The 20,102-nt window shown below is 40.9% G+C and overlaps 1 protein-coding gene across 1 annotated transcript in view; it reads left to right on the plus strand.

The window, feature by feature from the left end:
• Window positions 1–5,092: 5,092 nt before the first annotated feature.
• DPYSL3 (dihydropyrimidinase like 3) overlaps window positions 5,093–20,102 on the plus strand; it is a 107,558-nt gene continuing 92,548 nt past the window's right edge. The window contains exon 1 of the mRNA XM_090288062.1: window positions 5,093–5,615. Coding sequence (XP_090144188.1) covers window positions 5,235–5,615 — 381 coding nt within the window. The 5' untranslated portion in view covers window positions 5,093–5,234. The remainder of the gene's footprint in view (window positions 5,616–20,102) is intronic.

A 20,102-nucleotide genomic window follows, 5' to 3' on the forward strand; every position in this document is an offset into this window, starting at 1 on the left:
ACCCTAATAATTCCCCAGTAGGAAGGCGATTATGTCGTGTCTCATTAAGTAACCCTTTGGTGGAAAGGATTTGCCTCGAGGACATTTATAAGCCCTCATTTCACACCCTCATCATAATGATCATTTTCTCACTCAGCTGTCCAGCTGCTGAGGTGCTTTGCATGAGGTGACAACTTGACTCTGATCAAGGGGTCTGATTCCCTTTTATTTGTATTTTTCATTTTAGATAATAGATCTTCATAATGGAGTAGGGAGCAAACAGCTTGGTTCAATAATTCTCCGTCAGAGATTTTTGACATGCCCAATAAATGTATTTTTATGTAAAAAAAACATCCTGGACACCCATTTTAAAATAGCACACACTTTTTAATTATAAAATTAATTCAAACTTATTATAAATATTTTGGAAAATATAAAAATGCATAAAAGAAGAAACTAAAAGATACTCATAATCTTACAATTCACCCCATTAATATTTTATATACTATGTTCTTATAATTTTTCTCCTTACATGCATATATTTATTAAATAGGGATTTTTTCTGCATGCACACTTGAGATAATTAAAAATATTTTATAATCTGATTTTAAAATTGTGGATATACTTGATAAATGACCTGTTTTCAGGTTTCTAGAGAACTTTGTTTACCAATATTGAACTGTAACTCAGCAGTAGTCTGTTGAGAAAATTCTTAGGGTTGCTGGAGGTGTGTTGAAAAGAGTAGGTGTTTTTATTTATTTTATTATTTTGTTTTATTTTTTTTAAATACATTTTTTTCATTTTTTAAATTGTTCTATTACAGCTGCCCCAGTAGTTATTTTAAACATATATCCCAAACATTATTATAGTGTCAATTTGCCTCATAAACCCTGCAAAGCTGAAGTCATAGGACATTGTCAAGCTCATTATTGCAAACTCTGTGTGATATTAATGACATATCTAAATATATTCTGAGGAAATGAACTAATATTTATTAAGTACCTACTATGTATAAGGCAGAAAGCTGACTATTTTGCAGATTGCCTCATATATACCATCTCTAGGATAAAAAATGAGGTTTCTGATCTCTCCTCCCGTAAAGTGAGAAAGAGCTAATGTAGGTTCAAGTTCCACAATTCAAGGAAGAAAAAGACAGAGAGTGGGTTTTGATCAGAAATATTTCAATTCCTTATTGAGTCAAGGTAAAGTGTGGAACTCCTCTATTTTCTCCTTATTTTGAGCATGGAGGCACAGGCCTTAGTGAGCATTAAGATTTTATCTTCTATTGGGTAGAATTTTGCTTTATTAGAATGCAGTGCAATTCATTTTGCATAAAAGGTATTCTATGGGCAGCTATATTGGGATTGTTTTGTGCATGTCACTGCTGTCTAGCAGTGTCTCCTTCCGCTGATCTATAGGTAATAGAGACACCTCCGGAATACATTTCCCTAAAGTTAAAATCGGATATGCTATGGGCTCACATCACAAGTCATCTCAATGCACAGTGGCAAGTCATTTACTGCAGAGTTACAGGAAATATAAATCTGATCTGGTGTGTAAAAAGTGGAACACTCTGCTTTGTTGCCTGTGTTACAGAAATAGCTGGCTGTTTGCACAATTCTGGATAGTCTCTTCTCTGGGACGTCTGACTTAGGTGGCCATAGACATAATGCTGCTCTTATGCCTCTTACTAGGGAGAGATGTGACAAAATCACATGTTCATGGGCCTAATGCCTTTGTTAGGAGGACATTGGTAGAATATTTCTTTTTGTCTTGATTAAAGTTAACCTTTGGCCAAAAACAATAGGCCACTCTGGATTATTTCATTGGTAACACCTTACTTCTGGTCTTCCCATTTATTATCTCTTTGGATCCTTAAAAAGAACTCTATCATGGGGTGATTTTTAAGAGCACAGCCTTTGGAACTAGTTAGTAGAGTGCCTGAATCCCAGCTTGAAGTGCTAGCTATGATACTGTGGGCAATGAACTTACTTGTCTAAGTTCTCCCCTTGTAAAATGAGAATAACAATCACACCAAAATGTATGGGTTGATATGAAAATTAAGGCAATGTACCTGAAATTCTTAGCACAATGTCATAGTCAAGGAAACGAAGTCCTTCATTATCCTGTTAGGTGGGTGAGGCAAGTCTAAAGTAGAAAGACATCATCAAGGAGTTAACCAAGGCTACATAGTTACAGAACTGAAGTTAGATCAGCCTTTTCCATTCAGTTGTCTTTCTTAATGAAACACATATGTATACGCACAGCTCTTGACTCTAAATATGATGTTTCATCAACACACGTAATTATTGAGCATATACATGGCAGCATAATGGTGAGGCAATGTAGCTATAACGATGAGGCTGATCTCGGCTCCTGAGCCCACACGCATGGGCATACACATGCAAACATCTGCATTCAAAATGTGCCCCTCTCAAAAGAAACAGACTGTGCATACTGCTTCCCATTGTGATCCTGTCAAAACGTGGGCATTTATTCTGAGTCTCAGCTTCCTCAATAATAAGAAAGGGAATAATACTACCTGAGTGTTATTAGGATTAACCACCCTGGCTGGTGTGGCTCTGTGGATTGAGTGCCAGCCTGCAAACCAAAGGGTCGCTTGTTCGATTCCCAGTCAGGGCCAGGTCCTTGGTTGGGGGCGTGTGAGAGGCAACAACACATTGATGTTTCACTCCCTCTCTTTTCCCTTTCCTTCTGCTCTCTCTAAAAATAAATGAATAAAATCTTTCTAAAAATTAAGGTACTGTATGGGAAGTCCTCAGCACTGAGCATTGCACAGAATACCTTCCTAATAAATAGTAGCTAATATCCTTATTGTCCTCGCTGACAGTGTTTGTGCTAGGGGTGCTTACTGAGTCAAGGGACGAAGACTTAAAAGTCTTCCCTGACCAGCCAATCTAGATATTGACTACTTTATTTTCTTCATAGCTTATGTGACTATATGTCCTGATCATTCTTATTTACTGTCTGTTTCCCTCCACTAGAATTATGTTCCACAGAGGAGGGAACCCAAGACAGTGCTGGACATATAACAAGTGTCCCCCTAAAAGTCTGTAAATGAATTAACGAGTGGAGAAGAGGTTGACAGCAATGGGCAAGAAGATGGAAAGAACCTGCATGAGCAAGAGGGAGGGAATGACCTGTTTCACTGATTGCTCACATGAAATGCTGGGTTCATCACCAATCTGCATTTGCCAAGAAGGAGCAGCTGCCCAGAGGAAGTCAAGTTAAGAATCATGAATAAGTTGAATAGAGCACAGACAATTGAGGCAAATACCTTTCTTCTTACTGGGGGTGAGTATAACTTTGTTGCAACATGACTGTCTTAGAGCCTAGTTAAGGTCTCCTTCCATCTCCCAAACCTTCAAGGCTGTCACAGTCCTGCCACCGAGATCCTGTTTTCCAATACCCTAATTATCCTCCCAAAGTGAAGTTCAGAGTTTCAGGTCATCAAATTCAGTGCAGGTGCCTTCCAAGATTGTGTCCCTGTACATAAAGAAGCCTGCCATATGCTTATGAGCACTAAATGAGTCAATACCTGTGCAACAATTTCAATAGTGATTGGCACATAGCCACAGCTCCTTAAGTCTTCCCCGTTGTTGCTATTATTATCATCATCACCATTACCCATTTATGCAAAAAGGATTTATGGACTACCTATGATATGCCTGTCAATGTTCTAGGATCAAGATATTCAAAGGTAAACTAAACAGATCAGCTCTCTGCCTTTATGGAGCTTTTGATGTGGTGGGGAGTTCAGAGAATAAAGTCTAGCACATTGAGCAGAATGGTGGAATACTCTGCTGCCCAGATGGGTGGCTGTGGGCCACGCTCTTGGTGAGGACAGGCCCCCATCCACCTCGTTTAACACTGTCATTCCAGAGTCTTGTGAAGAGCACAGAAGGCACTCCACTCATGTTGAGTGACTACATGAACGAGTGAGTCAGCTTCTGCGAGGAGGCCCAGTTTAATGTGGGCCCCACAGTTTCTGGGTTTAGGCTGTGGGTGCAGCTCCACAGCAGCTCCACAGTTTGTGGGCCCTGTGTAGGGGGTTAAGTCTGGGTTAGAATATATGTGGGGAGGCACAGGGAGCAGGGTGAGGTTGTGAGAGAGTGCATGTATATAAGCAAAATCCTCACATATCTGAGGTAGCATGGATGGCAAAGTCTTGGGTTGTGCTTTTTTTTTTTTTTTTTTTTTTGAGGTAACTCTGAACTTGAGTCAATGTGTGAGGTATTAGGCTGGGGTTGTTGAGAAGGGTGTATGTATTAGCAGTATTTTGCAAGTATTTTACTAAGGAAAATATGCCAATCACTATTGCAATTGTCTCACAAATATTGTTTCATGATGCCTGCCTGTGAGCTGTAATGTAGTTGTCTGTGAGGCAGATTAAGGGTTGGAAAAAGCAAACTCTGGGGCGCTGTATATGTAGTAAGTGTGGATTTGTCTGTGAGTCAATTATAGGCTTTTGTGATTGTTGTCAATGAAATAAGATATCTCTCTGTATCTCCTCTCTTCTACCCCCCACTCCCAATTCAGGAGTTTTTTAGTTGAGGGTGCAGGTTTGTGAGATTCTAGAAAAGGGAGCAATTGTGAGACAATCCTAAAATTAGGATGAGACCAGACTGGGAATACGGGAAACCCAAGGCTAGGATTGTGAGTCTGATGAATCTGAGTTGTGTGTGTGTGGTTGTAAATCAGGATTTGACTTTGAAATAGACACCCCTGAGCCAGCTAGGTTTAAGAGCATGACCGGGGCACAAAGACTTGGGTGTGTGAAGCAAACTCAGGAGTTGGTGTGGATATAGCAGCATTTGTGTGCACGTGTGAGCGAGGCAAGTTCTTGAGTGTGAAATCTGGGGCTTGCTGGGCCAGCAGGAAGTGTGTGCACGCGCTCGTGTGTGCACGCGCGCGTCAAGTTGGGATTTCTACTTTCCATGGGCAACAAGGACCTGAAGCCGGTGAAGCCACATTAGGGTTTAGGTGCACGAAGAGGGGCGGCGACCCGGCGGGCGAGGGGTCCCGAGAGCGAGAGAGGAGCGCGCCCTGCTCCGGCCCCTGCGCAGCGCTGGCTGGCTGGGGACTGGCAGCCACGGGAGCAGCACTGCCGCCTCTGGCGCGAACGCTCAGGCGCCTCCTCCTGCTCCAGTCACTGTGTCTCGGCGCACGCTGGCGGTGGCTGCCCTTTCCGCCTCGAGGAAAGAAAACCCGCGGGTCGCTGTCGCATTAGAACCATGGCCTCTGGCCGAAGAGGCTGGGACAGCTCCCACGAAGATGATCTGCCCGTCTACCTGGCCAGGCCGGGCACCACGGACCAGGTCCCGCGGCAGAAGTACGGCGGCATGTTCTGCAACGTGGAGGGCGCCTACGAGAGCAAGACGCTGGATTTCGATGCCCTGAGCGTGGGGCAGCGGGGCGCAAAGACTCCCCGAAGCAGCCAGGGCAGCAGCCGTGGCGCGGGGAGCCGACCCGGGCCCGAAGGGGACTCCCCGCGCAGGGGCCAAGGCCGGGAGGAGAGCCGGGAGCCCACGCCCGCATCGCCTGCGCCCGCAGGGGTGGAAATCCGGAGTGCCACAGGCAAGGAGGTTTTGCAGAACCTCGGCCCCAAGGACAAGGTAAGGGGTCCCGTACTCCCCTCCATCTGCTGTCCTTCGCTGTGCAGCCGGGGCGCCATGGTCCGGCCACAACTTTCTTTTGCTCACTTTGCATGGGGATCAGGGACTAGGAGGAGCAAAAGGGCATCCCCCCACTGAGCATAGTGTGACCTCTCAGCCCGGACCTGGATTCCCTCGTTTCCTCAACTGCAGCATCTTCGTGACCCCGGGTTCCCCTGCCTCCCCGCCGCACCCTGGGGCCATCGGTCCCAGGTGGGTGTGTCAGCCCAGCCAGTCCAGGAAGGCTGAGTGATTTCCAGTCCTTCTCGCGTCTGAGTTACCGGACACAATGGTCTTGGCCCTTAAATCTCAACCAGGTCATCAGGGCAAAGGGCAGACTGGTGCTGGAAAAATGGGGTCATCTCCATAGTGCCCGGATGAAAGTACAGAATGGGTGGTCCCCGCTCTCACTCTCGGAACATCAGCTCTGTCCCTGAAACTTTTGGGTATAGAGCCACTAGACTAAACAATCGAATCTCCATGCCTCACTTCTGTCCTAAATGGACACTTCACATCTGTGTTTGTAAGTGTGTATTTGTGTACAGAGCTTGGCCTGGGTACCGCAGGGACCCAGCTGTCTCTGGGAGAATATCATTGTATTTTTGAAAACAGGCGAGAGTATTAAGGGGGCACATTAAACTAGCACAGGCTGCAAGTTCCCTGCTGCTCTTACATGTGCTAAAGCCAATTTCTTCTGTCCGTAGTTTTGAGAAACTTATGTCACACTGAACTAACTGAACGAAGGCCTCGGCATTAAAATCCACCTTGCCCTGATTGAGTTATTTCATAGAAAAATCAGAACCATAGTTCAGAAAATTCAGGGCCTGGGCACGCTGGAGTATTCAAAGTTCAAACCGACGCTTTTCAGTTGGGGGACAATAGTAATCAGATACGTCACCCTTGTCTAGATAATGGCTGCAAAATCCAGCCGCATATATTATTCTGCACTAATACGGTTATGAATAATAACCTGAAATGGAAATGTCTGCCTCAGAGCAATTACAGTTAATGCTTACCCAAGTTTTAGATGTTTTTCCATTAAAATGCAAGGAGTCAGGGAAAGGACAGCACATCTCTCTACACTGTTTGATTTTTTTGAAGTTTAAACAAGCAAACACATTTTTAACTATTGATGCCACCCAGTAAAAGCATGTCCTGTTTGAAAGTGCCATTGGGAAATAATGTCAATGTCTCTTGGAATCACTTAGTCTGTGATTTTTGCCTCATCCTTAGAATATGGGATTTCTCTAGGCCCTACTCAAATACTCTTTTTAGGGAAAACTTCAGATCTTTTGGAAAGGCTTGTAAACTCAGGAATGGCCTTACCAGGATGGTGATTGCCTGTCTTCTAGTCTGAGTTGATCTGTGTTACAGTGTTCCCTTCCTGAGTCTAAGGGGTGGGAGAAAGGATGGGAAAGGTCAGTAGCAATTGCTGTGCCTCAGTGCCGTTCCCTTGGCCGAACCACTTCTGTGTGAGCCAGAGAATTTGCCTGGTTTGCAAGATTTAAGAATGGTAATTGAAGAAAAGGAAAATGTTCCTCCTTTAAACCCAGCAATTCTCTCGTTTCCCTTCCTTTTGTAAACCATATACTTTGGGCTTCTAATTGAAAAATAATAATACAACCTCAGCATCAGCAGGATGTCCAGTGCTACATGCTGATTTGTAAGTTCGGCCTTGCTGTCAGCTCCATCCAGGCCATGTTATTATCTCTAATTTGGTTGAATAACACTGTTAGGAGAGACAGTGTAGGTTATCTACTTCTGCATTTGATGTTTATTTCCTGGAGTATAGGGGCTGTGTGTTTGGATTTATCTTTGTGACTGAACTACCTGGCACATTAGAGGTGCTCCATAAATGTTGGATACATTAAACCTCCTGAATGAAGCCATATATTTTGTTACCTAAAATCCAGATTATCTGTCTAAATACTGCCATTTTACAGGGTGCTTTCTCCCTTATGAAGCAACTTTTGGACAATTTAAGAAACTTAAAATAAGCCTACATCTGCCTACTTGTAGTTTCTATGAACTAGCCTTAGTTCTGACCTTTGGAAATAGAAGGCTAAATATGTTTCCTTATTCTGAAGTATTTCAATAATTTTAAGCATCTGGGCTCATGTGTCTGTCAGCAAAGGCTGGGTAATGCTAGTAACAAGCGGTCTCCAAATCTCCATGCCTTAAACAATAGCAGTTTATTTCTTGCTCTTGTGACTTGGCCAGCATGAGTCAGGAGGGCAGCTCTGTTCATCATTGCCCCTCAGAGACCTAGATGGATGGAGGCTCCATGTCCACACAATCATGGTGGCTCACAGACTCTTAAACTCCCACACTGAAGTCACAAACATGACTTCTGCTCACGTTTCATTGGCCACAGCAAACTTTAGTGCATATCCAACTTCAAAAGAATTGGAAGGGTGAAATCTTACCATGACCTGTAAGACAGAGAGTAGAAATATTTAGAAAATAGCTTTACTGTCCCTCCCAGATCTGGGAATGGACTGCTGGGATGAAACCTGGCTCAACTTTTACAAAGTATGTGACTATTGCCGTATGCCTTGGCTCCTATGCCTCAGTTTTCTCATCTTCAAAATGTGGATAACCTAATAAGTACTCAATACATACTACATGTAATTACTATTACTCTTAGATCTTTACTGCCTTTTATATGTTTGAAGACAATGATGCCATTCTCTCTAAAATTCTCTTTTTTACTCTCATCATTTCTAGCTTATTCAGCCCTTCCTTATATGAGTTTTTCACCATTCTGATTTCATTTTCAGTTTAGACTATATTTTATAAATATTTTGCTCACAATACAGTGTCCAGAACTGAACACAGTTCTCCAGATGGGATGTGACTATGGCGAAGTGCGTTAGGCTAGTTAATTTCCTTGACTTACACACAACATATGCTTCTGTAGTACAAGGTCCTGCCTGCTCATTCAGTGTCCATGTCCTGCTGTTGTCTCCAAGTCCCTGTCATTCAAGCCTTCAGAGCTTTTTCACCCAAGCTTTCCATTCTATGCTGGTATAACCGGACTTAAAACCAAAAGGAAAAAAACAAAACAAAACAAAAAAAAACAGTTTTACTATAGGATTTTATTTTTCTCCCTGCTTTAATATTCATTACCAGCTTAGCTCATCTTTCTATTCTGAACTTTAATTCCATGATATAGCATCCTATCCCCAGCTTTGGACCCCCTGCAGATTTGATAGTACCTCTTTCCCAGCACTTTCTGTGTGCCTAGCATAATATATATTCTTGCCCCCCACCCTTTTTCTTACAGCATAAAGATAAGGAAATTGAAACTTGGGTACTCTGAATGGTAGCCACAAATCACAGATAATAACTGGGGAGCCAGAATTCAAACTGATCACTCTAATTCCAGAATCTATCCTCCTTGCAGAAAGGGAGGCTGCTTTTTATTTAAATTCAATGGCCTGACCATTGTGTCTGCTCCTGACATGTTATCACAATGCAGGTCAAGGACAGATCTTCCTGCCACACCTCTGGAATCCTTCTTCCATCTTGCCACCAGCCCATTATTCAGGATGCTTAGGGATCAGTTGCTCACCCTTGAAAACAGTAGCTATAAAATCCTTATTCTTCCAAGTTCACTGCATAGTTATCAAAAGAGATTTTTAAAAAATAGTTCAATAAACTCAAAATAGAATTTTTTTAGCATACCTGCTCATTAACCCCACTATAAGAAAATGAATTTAATTAATTAATGAATAAATAATAAAGGAATTAAATGATTGTTTGGCAGAATAAAAGTATAAAAGTGTTTCTGAGTTATACTCCAAATACCAAATTCCAGGTTTGATATGACTAGGTATTCATATTGTGGTTCTGTACTGACCTGTGAACACCTTGTTAAATTTTGTTGTTAAATTCTTCACATGATAGGCATTCATATCGCCAAAATCCTCTGTGGGTGGCTCATACAACTTTTTGTTTATCATTTTTGACAATAAGTTCATGGAAGGCAATTCTATGTGAAATGTAAATATTTGCCACCATTTCTCAAGGTGGTTTCCAGAATTGTTCTGGCAGTGAAGAAATTACTAAAGGGAGGAGAATTATGATAACTATACAGCCAAGAACAAATGATACTGCAAAGACTGTGTCATCCAGTGGAAACAGTGTAATGACATTATGATTCCATGTGTGTACTGGCAACTCCATGCCAGAAGCCGTGGGTCACTTCCCACATGAGCCACTTTTGTGCAAGATGTTTCTTTCCTTGGTGAAGTCAGCAGCAGTTTAGGGTGTTGGAGGAGAGAACTTAAACAAATAAGATGTAGCTGTTAACTTCCTACCATTTGTCATTTGCTTTTTGGTCCTGGGCAATAAGTTTTCAAAATGATTCAGACATTGGCGTTCTCTTCCTTCCCCTGCACAAGGGAAGATGGCTGGAAAGAGAAGTCTAGGTTTATAAAGGCCTCTCTAGTCCTCCGAATCCAAACCCTGGAATGTAAATTAATTTTACAAGGCTGCTCTGACACGTGAGAGTTTGCACTTAAAGCTAGGAAAAAAGGGCTCTTGCTTACCTGGCCCTCAGGCCACACTTGAACCTTGGAGTATGTTTACTTCTCCCGACTTGGAAGTGTTTGAAACCTTTCAGAACTTTGGTTTACTTTGACAGTAGGCATTTGAGGAACATAAAAATGTGCCTTCCAAGTAATGCTGCAATTGGCCAGGTTCCCTCAAAGTAATGGTCCCTGGAGACAAGGTTTTGCTGACAGCTCTTGTAAGTAAAGTTTAAGGCAGCCAGAGACCGTCTGTGATGCTTCTGTCAGTGATTTCTGTGGCTATTCTCCTCATGATTTATTTCCACTGGGCCTTATCCGTTTGGGCAGTGTTCCTGGGAGACAGTGGACAAAGCTTCCTGGGAACTGAAACTCTGGCTGAGGACTACCTGGGCCCGGAAGCTCAGCCCTCCACTTTTGAGAGGACGCCGGAGGAGATCCATATAGGTGCGCAAGCACTTTTTAAAAATTAAACTTCTAGGAATGTGATGTTAAAATTTATCTGTACTCTTTTAAAATTTTTATTTATTTTTAGAGAGAGAGAGAGGAAGGGAGAGAGAAAAACATCAATTTGTCACTCCACTTATTTATCACTCATTGGTTGATTCTTGGATGTGCCCTGACCGGGGATCAAACCTGCAGCCTTGGTGTATCAGGATGATGCTTTTACCAGCTGAGCTACCAGGCCAGGGTATAACTGTACCCTTAACATGAACTCACATGGCATTAAAAAAACAGTTCTACTCTGCCAGGAAACAATGAGATGAGGCAGAAAGAAAACAAAAATGAAAATAAAATAACTGGATAAAGCGTTAGCGGTCTCAGCTTTAAGACTCCAGCTTTAACCAGCTGTACCTCTTGGGCAAATTACCTCCCTTCTCTCTGAGCTTTAGTTTCCTCCTTTCTAAAATGAAGGGGTTGGACCAGATGGTCACTATGGCAATGGTCTAGAAACATTTTGTGTACCTCTATGCCATTTTTTTTGAACATGCTCTCTTTATACATATATATATATATATATATACACACACACACACGTGCATCTGTATAAATTACATACACAAATAATGTATTAATATCTTGTGTATTCTGTCGTCGTCGGCAGCCGTCCGTCTCGAGAGATGATGGTGTAGCTTCTTAAGAGTCTATCTGCACCGCCGAGAATGGCTGTGCAGTCCGACTCGGGAGTGACATGGTATCTGTCTCCTCCCGTGTTGAATCGACATCTTGTGATGACGCTGAAGCTACAGAGCCTGGGCAGGGTAATATGGAGGGTCTGCTGTTGCCCATGCAGCAGACCCCCCCTCTCTTCGCAGCTGAAGGGTCCAAGGGAAAGACGGAGTCGATACAGCTTGGGTTCAGGTGCGCCGCAGGAGTTGCCGGTGTTGACTACAACGTCAAACCGCCTTAGGGACTCCGGCTCCGGATTTTCTGTCGGGGTTTACTCCCTTAGCCTTTCCCCTGAAGAGGTATGCCGCAAGGCAGCGGAGGTTTTTTGGAGTCAGAGTTTTCCTTCTCTGATGTGCCCTGACTGGAAGATCGAACCAGCGACACTTAGCTCGCAGGCCGACGCTCAATCCACTGAGCTAAACCAGCCAGGGCAATATCTTGTGTATTAATACACAAATAATGTATTAATAAAAAAAGTACAAACTAAAAAGGAAGAGATATCATAATAAATACAAATAGAAATCTTAATTTTTTTTTCTCGTACCCCAATAGGTCCTCTTGCCCACCCAACAGGGTGAGTGCTTTAGGCCAAAGCCATAACAGTCAGTGGTTGTAATATAGTCATTAATAGCCCTTTTAGATTGCCTTCTTTCACTTAGTAATATGCATATACACTTCCTCCATGTCTTTTCATTGCTTGAGAGCTCTTTTTTTTTTTTTTAGCACAGAATGATATTCCATTATCTTGATGTACTACAGTTTATCCCCTGACCTTCTGAAGGACATTTTGTTTGTTTCCAAGTTTTGGCAATTAGGACTAAAGATGGTATAAGTATTTGCATACAGCTTTTTGTGGGGACATAATTTTCAGTTCATTTGAATAAATATCCAGGAGTGTGATTTCTGGGTCACATGGTAAGAGTATGGTTAGTTTTTTAGAAATTTCCAAACTGACTTCCAAAGTGGCTGTGTCATTTCACATTCCCACCAGCAATGAATGAGAGTTCCTGTTGCTCCACATTGTCACCAGCGTTGGTGTTGTCACTGTTTGGGATTTTGATCATTCTTATCGATGTATAGTGGTATCTCACTGTTGCTTTAATTTGCAATTCCCTAATGACATCCAATGTGAAGCATTTCTTTTATGCTTACTTGACACCTGTATACCTTCTTTGGTTAGCTGTCTGTTCAGGTCTTTTGCCCATTTTTAAACTGAGTTGAGTTGTTTACATTATTTCACTCATGGATTACACCTTTGGTGCTGTATCTAAAATATCATTGCCATACCCATGTTCATCTAGGTTTTCTTCTGTGTTATCTTCTAGAAGTTTTATAGTTTTGCATTTTATATTTAAGTCTTGTGATCCATTTTGAGATAATTTTTGTGAAGGGTATATGATTTGTGTCTAGATTGTTTTGTTGCTATGGATGTCCAGTTGTTCCAGGATCATTTGTTTTAAAAAATTATATTTGCTACATTGCATTGCCTGTGCGTCTTTATCAAAGATCAGTTTACTATATTTATATGGGTCCATTTTTAGGTTCTATATACTTTTCTATTAACCAATTTGTCTATTCTTTTGCCAATACCACATTGTCTTGTCTTGATTAGTGTAGCATTATAGTAAGTCCTGAACTTGGGTAATATCAGTTTCTTTGAGTTTATTACCATTAAGTATGATGTTAGCTGTAGATTTTTTTGTAGATGTTCTTTATCAAGTTGAAAAAGTTCCCATCCATTTTTTGTTTGCTGAGAATTTTTATAATACATTGGTGCTGGATTTCGTCAAATGTTTTCTTCTGTGTCTGTTGATATGATCGTGTGATTTTTCTTCTTTAGTTTGTTGATGTGATAGGTTACATTTATTTTCTAATATTGAACCAGTCTTGCATACCTTAGATAAATCCCTCTTGGTTGTGGTGTATAATTCTTTTCATATACTGCTGGATTTTGATTCGCTAATATTTTGTTGAGAATTTTTGAACCTATGTTCATGAGAGATAATGGTCTCTAGTTTTCTTTCCTTGTAATGTTTGTCTGGTTTTGGTATTAAGATAATGCTGGCTTCATAGAATGTGTTAAGTAATATTCCCTTTGCTTCTAATCTTCTGGAAGAGATTGTAGAGAATTGGTACAATTTCTTCCTTAAATGTTGGATAGAACTCACCAATGAACCCATCTGGGCCTGGTGCTGTCTGTTTTGGAAGGTTATTAATTATTGATTCAATTTATTTAATAGATATAGGCCTATTCAGGTTGTCTGTTTCTTCTTGTGTGAATTTTGGCAGATTGTATCTTTTAAGGACTTAGTCCATTGCATCTAAGTTATCAAATTTGTGGGCATAGAGTTGTTCATAATATTCCTCTACTCTCCTTGTACTGTTTATTGGCTTGTAGAGATGTTTCCTCTTTCATTTCTAACGTAAGTAATTTGTATCTTCTCTCTGTTTTTATTTTTTTTTCTTAGTTATTCTGTCTGGAAGCTTCTCAATTATTGGTCTTTTTGCAGAACCAGCTTCAGGTTTTGTTAATTTTCTTTATTGACTTCTTGTTTTCAATTTCATTGATTTATGTTCTACTTTTTATTCTTTCTTTTATTCTTCTTACTTTGGGTTTAATTTAGCTTCTTTTTCTAGTTTTCCAAGATGAAAGCTTACACTATTGATTCTAGGTCTTTTTTCTCTCTCTCTAATATATGTATTCCATGTTATAAATTGCCCTCTAAGTATTAATTGCATTCCAGAAACTTTGGTAAGTTGTATTTTTACTTTTATTTAGCTCTAAACAATTGAGCTATCTGGCCAGGGCAGGACAGGGAACATTTTATAGTTCCATGATTAGGATGGAAGTCTTTTGGTGTGCTCACGCCCCTGGACTGGAGACTTCGCCATGCTTCTCCGAGTTCCCCCCCCCCCCCCCCCCCCCCCCCCCCCCGCACTCCCTGAAGGTGGGACAGGGTGGTTGGAGAGCGCTGGAATTGTTTATTTCCCTTCTCCCACAGGAAAGGCTAGAGGTGGCTGATTTGGATGTCCCTCTCCCCCTCAGGGGGTTAGATTCTGATAAAAGCCCAGCAGGTTAGGCTCTGGTAAAATAGCTTCTCCTGAGGGCAAGCCTTGTTGAGAAGAACAGAGTGATCTGGTGTATTTTAAAATGGTTCTGTTTTCCCTCCCTCTGCCAGAAGCAAGAGGGGATTTTTCTCTGATATTCACCAGGAGGACCTAGTAGAGCTCTTGGAGACAATGGTCATAAAACTGTGAGGACCCTCCGATAACTGAGTCCTCAGGAGTTTTTAGCTCTTAGAGGTGTCCCAAATGGGTCTCCAGCAAGTTTTCAGCTACAGTTCACGTTTTCCAGCCCTCGCTGGTTCCCATGAAAGTGTTTGCTTATGGGTTTCTGCTCAGGTAAATTGTGATGTTTTGCACCCACCTGTCTCTCATTTTGGATGCGGCAGTGACCTCACCTTTCAGCTAGATCCATGAAGAGCTGTTGATTTGTGAGTTTGCTCAGCTTTTTAACTTGTTGTTCCGATGGAGTGGCAATTTCTAAGCTCCTTAATGGCAGACTGGAAACCCTAAATTATATTTTTATACTTGAGTTATTATGGCATCTTTACAGAGAATCAATGCTTTTCTAAAGCATAATTTAGAGTGGGATGTCATTATTTAATGACTAATTCATTTTCGTTGTTTTTTTTTTTTTTTCATTTTGATTTGAGTTTTATTTTCTCTTTTTTTGCTATTGTAAATAAGGAGGTGACTGGCCTCCTTCCAGCTAAATCTTTGTACATATTACATTTGACAATGGAAAATTCCTAGAAATGACTGTGTGTGGTGTGGTAATTTTCATGCAGCGGGAACGCTGAGCATGGGGTGTTTTCTTCCCAGGCCAGACTCCAGGTGTTTAACACCAGGAAAGCCTTTTGTGTAAATTCTGTAAGAAAGTGGGGTACAGCCTGGGCCACATAGCTCAACAGCAGATGAGATTATTGAGCCACAAGCTCCAGGTAAGTGGGGACAAAGTAAAAGACACAGGAAGAAGAATATTTTAAATCTTAGCTGCAGATAAAAAATAGAAAGAAAGAAAGTTAAAGTTATGAAATGGAGGCCCACTCAAAGAACAGAATTTTCTTTACCAACAGAGTTCACATCATACTCTCTTGGAATTTTAACTTTCCTTGGCTTTGGGGCACAAATATGAGGTTCTTGGTGTGTTCTAACAAAAAGTTTAATTTATGGAGTACTTATTTATGCAAGGCACTGCTGTCTTAACTCTACAAAATAAGTGTTGATGTCTATGTAGTTGGGAAGAGACACTGAATCTCAGAGAGGTTACCGAATTTCATATAATCACACAACTAGACACACATCAGGGTATAAGCTCTAGGACTTGTCTGATTGCTCCTGTTACACCACGTTACTGTTCTCCTTTTATGTGGTGGCAGCTAAACATCAGTATTGAATCAAGGCCTAGCACCTAAAACAGACGTGGCTGAGAGGATTATTCATAATCAATGTCTACTTGTAGGACTTTCTGGAGAGGAAGAGGATGGGGCTCACAGAATCAAACCAGGAAAGCAGAATTTGGTCAAGTCCAAAAGGTGAATGCAGTAGCTAAAGCAGAAAGTGTCAGAAGCTATGAGGCTCTAGAAAACGTCCAGGAGATAGAGAAAGGGAAAGAAGAAGTGGAGAGGCACTAAGAGAGTTGTCATTATAAGCTCCAAGTGCCTCATGATTATTTTTATTGGGTGCTATGGCTTGCTGGAGGGGTGGGGTGGGGTGGGGGAAGGGTGTTGGCCTGATTTAACGGCACCTACCAAGGGCAGATAGTATTCAAAAGATGGTGGCAGAGATCTGGCCCAAATCCTAGTCTATAAAACCCAGGAGCCCACACATGGTCCATTCTGAACAGTCTCTCTCAAGCACAGAAGCAGTTGGCTTGTTTTCAGGCAGCTAGCCTGAGTCCAGAGAGAAAAGATGCAATGACTACTTTGCATTGGAAACGGGAGGGGCTTTTTTCCTCTCATATTCCTACATCGTGTCACTTAGATAGAAATAAATAAAACCAACAAAATGGAAACATTTGTGATAAATGGATATTGAGTGAAAAGGGGAAATAATACAGTTGGTGAATGATGGTATTGCACACAATTAGCAGGGAGGGAAAACCTTTCCAGAGATAAAAGTTTTCTCTTATACACCACCAAGCGAGAATCAGGAAGCCAGCCAGTGGTACACTTAGGGGACTTTTTAGTGAGATTACGGGGTGAGGAGCAGGGGGTTTGAAATGCAGGTGGGCGATTTGAAATGAAGGCATTATCTGGCAGTGCATGCTATCAGCTAAGAATTTGCAATTAAAGAATGAGATGTCCCTCAAGTGTGAACAGGGAAGTCTGTCAACTTTTTGTGTAAGGGTCCAAATAGTTAATATTTTAGGCTTTAGGGGCTGTAAGGTGTCTCTCCCAACTAGTAAACTGTATACCAAAAGCATGGATAGACAATATGGAAATGAATGGGGTGACTTTGTGTCCATGAACCTTTATTTACAAAATCAAGTGTTGAACTGGATTTGGCCCAAGGGCAATAGTTTTCAGACACTGGTCTTGAATACAAGAAAAGCCCCCCCCCCCCCCGCACCGTATATGTGTGTGTGTGTGTATGTGTGTTTGCATGTGTGTTAGAGCGGTAGAGTGAGTCCTAGCAACTTTTCAATATGAAAAGATTCAGGCATTTGAAGAAGGTATGGTAACTATGCAAAACAATCTAAAAGACTTAACCAGAAGCACTGGTCCCTCCTTTCAGGATGTCTGAGACTGGAAGAGGAAATTAAAAATAAATAGAGATCTGACAATGTAGAGAACAATGCAAAAAAAAAATATATATACAGAGCATATCTATGAAGTGGAGGCAAGTCTTTGTAAAGAACAAAGACAGGAGAGAGGGGGAGGTTGAGAGGACAACCTGGAAATGACAGTGGGGAAAGAATAAATAAAGGAAGTCTGGGTGATGAGGAGAAAGGAGGTCAAGCTTAAAATGAGGCTTTGCTGGAGTGTAGGGTAAGGAGAGATGTGGAGGCAGCAAACAGCTTGGAGTTGCAAAGAAGAGAAGTAAATGTGGGAAAGAGCCTTTCTGGAGTGTTGACAGAACGGGACATGATTAGAGGAACATGGTGAATGCTAGGTTCACTCACTCTTAAGACATGTCTTACACTGTGGAGCTTTGGGAGCTAAAATAATGGCTTGTCCAATAAAAGTGTGATTAGGCATTTTCAGAAAAAAAAAGAGTGGGTGTTCTTGGGAAGGTGTTTATTACCTTTTGGGAGGTGTGTGCTCACTGCAGGAAACCTGGCTTAGGGGCTAGTGAGTCAGCAATTCAGCTGGGGCAGGAGGCGGGCACTGAGGATCATCGGCTATGTGTTCACTCATTCATTTTTTAAATTTTAAAATTTAAAAAATTTAAGGCAGATGCGTCCATCTAGACTGTAGAATCTTAGAACTAGAAGCAATTTCAAAGATGATTTTGTCCATTTCACTTTATGAACAGGAAAACTGAGACCTTCAGAGGTCAGTAAGGATGAAAAAGAAAAATTATTGTATAAAATAAAAATTATTATATGCCAGGGACTGTTTTATTTTATTGTTTAACAATACATTGTGGTAAAATATATATAACATAATTTACAGTTTTAATAATTTTAAAGTACAATTCAGTGGTATGAAATAAATATATAGTGTTATATAGTTATCATTATCTTGTTCCAGAATTTTTCCATGACCCCAAAGAAAACTGTATCCATTAAGCAGTAACTTCCCATTTTTCACTCCCTCTGGCCCCTGGTAACCACTAATCTACTTTTTGTCTCTATAGATTTGCCTATTTCTGGACATTCCATATAAATGGAATCATATAATATGTGACTTTTTTTGGTCTGACTTATTTCATTTAGCATAATGTTTCAAGGTTCATCCATATTGTAGCATGTATCAGTACTCCATCCCTTTTTTGTGGTTGTATAATATTCCACTGTAGAGCTACACTTAGTTTATCCATTCACAAGCTGATGGTCATTTGGGTTGTTTCTACTTTTTTGGCTATAATGAGTAGGGCTGTGCCAGGCACTTTTTAAAGCACTTTACATGTACATTTATTAATTTAATCTGTTCACAAAAAACCTTGGAAGGAGGAACTATTTTACATATGAGAAAAGAAAGATTAGATCACTTGCCCAGTTACACAGTTAAAAGAAGAGAGTTGAGAGGTTGGAGCTAAGACCCCAATTTCTTGTTTTGCAGCCTAGGGCTTCTTCCACTGTCCCCACTAGTTCAGCTCTGTAAGGGCACTTGTCACTTGCTCCTGACTGCTCTTCCCTGATGTCCAACCCAGTCACATGTGTTCAGGATATCTGGGGTAAATTAGTAGATTTAAACCCCTTTGCTGAATAGTAGATAAGAAACAAAAGGAAGGACGAGAGATTATTTATAAAAAATCACTCTATGTATTATAATAGTAAATATAAAAAACAGCTGATCCAATAACAGGGTATTATAAGTAATTTATGGCATGTTCATAAAAAATAGTGTAGAGACATTAAAACTGATACCGTAGAAGAATAATGGTATGAGACAATGTTCCTGGTTTATTTAGTCTCTCAGCCCTCTGAAGGAAGGTGGCATCTACTCCTTGGGTAGGAAACCTGAGGCTTACAGAGGGGGAGTAGCCTGCACGAGCTCAAGCTGGGATTCTGTCTCTATCCCCAAACCCATGCTCTCAGCCACAATAAAAAATTAAATGGAAACTTAGCAAAATCTTAGCAGTGGTATATTTCTGGGCAGCGGGATAATGGGTAACTTCTGTTTTCTTCTCTTTCTTCAGCCACATTTTCCACATTTTCTACAAAGAACTTGCATTGCATTTGACATTGAATAAAGGAATTGCATGTTCTGTTACAATGAATAGACTCCTGCTCAAGTTAACCTTAAAACATAGTTGATTAAAAAAAGAGACTAAATTTTCATGGGAGAAAATATGGGTCACAGCATAAGTAAGGAACAGTGCTGGAGAGAAATCCTCATTGGAGGTACAGTTCTGTGGTTACTTTCTTTACCCTCTCCACATTTGGGAACAATAAATGGGTGCTGACCATTTCTCTTCCCTAAATAAGTATTTCTATTTCCCAATTCCTTACAAAGTTCTTGCATTGAGTTGACAAACCACACCAAATCACATGCCTGGTCTTGTGTGACATGGTGGAGATTTGAAGCATTCAGTTAGTTAAGTTATACCCCTCACTTCTCTAACTTCTATCTAAAATTTTACCTTGCTTTCCTTAATTTAATTTTATTATTTTATTTTATTTATTCTTGAGGTTTAATTGACATACAACATGACATTAGTTTCAGGTGTACAACCTAATGGTTCAGTCTTCATATATATTGCAAATGCATCACCACAATTAGTCTAGTAAACATCCATCGCCATACATAGCTATAGAAATTTTATTGTGATGAGAACTTTTAAGATCTACAATCTCAGCGACTTTCAAATTTGTAATACAGTATTATTAGCTATAGTCACCATGCTGTATATGACATCCCCAGGACTAATTTATTTTATGACTAGAAGTTTGTACCTTTTGACCCACTTGGCCCATTTCACCCACTCCCCACCCCTCCCTCTGGTAACCATGAGTCTGTTTTCTGTATCTGGGAGCCTGTTTGTTTGTTTTGTAATCCCACCAATGAGTGAGATT

The sequence above is a fragment of the Furipterus horrens genome, unplaced genomic scaffold (genome assembly GCF_987537825.1).
Source record: "Furipterus horrens unplaced genomic scaffold, mFurHor1.1.pri manual_scaffold_10, whole genome shotgun sequence".
In the NCBI taxonomy this organism is placed as follows: Eukaryota; Metazoa; Chordata; class Mammalia; order Chiroptera; family Furipteridae; genus Furipterus; species Furipterus horrens.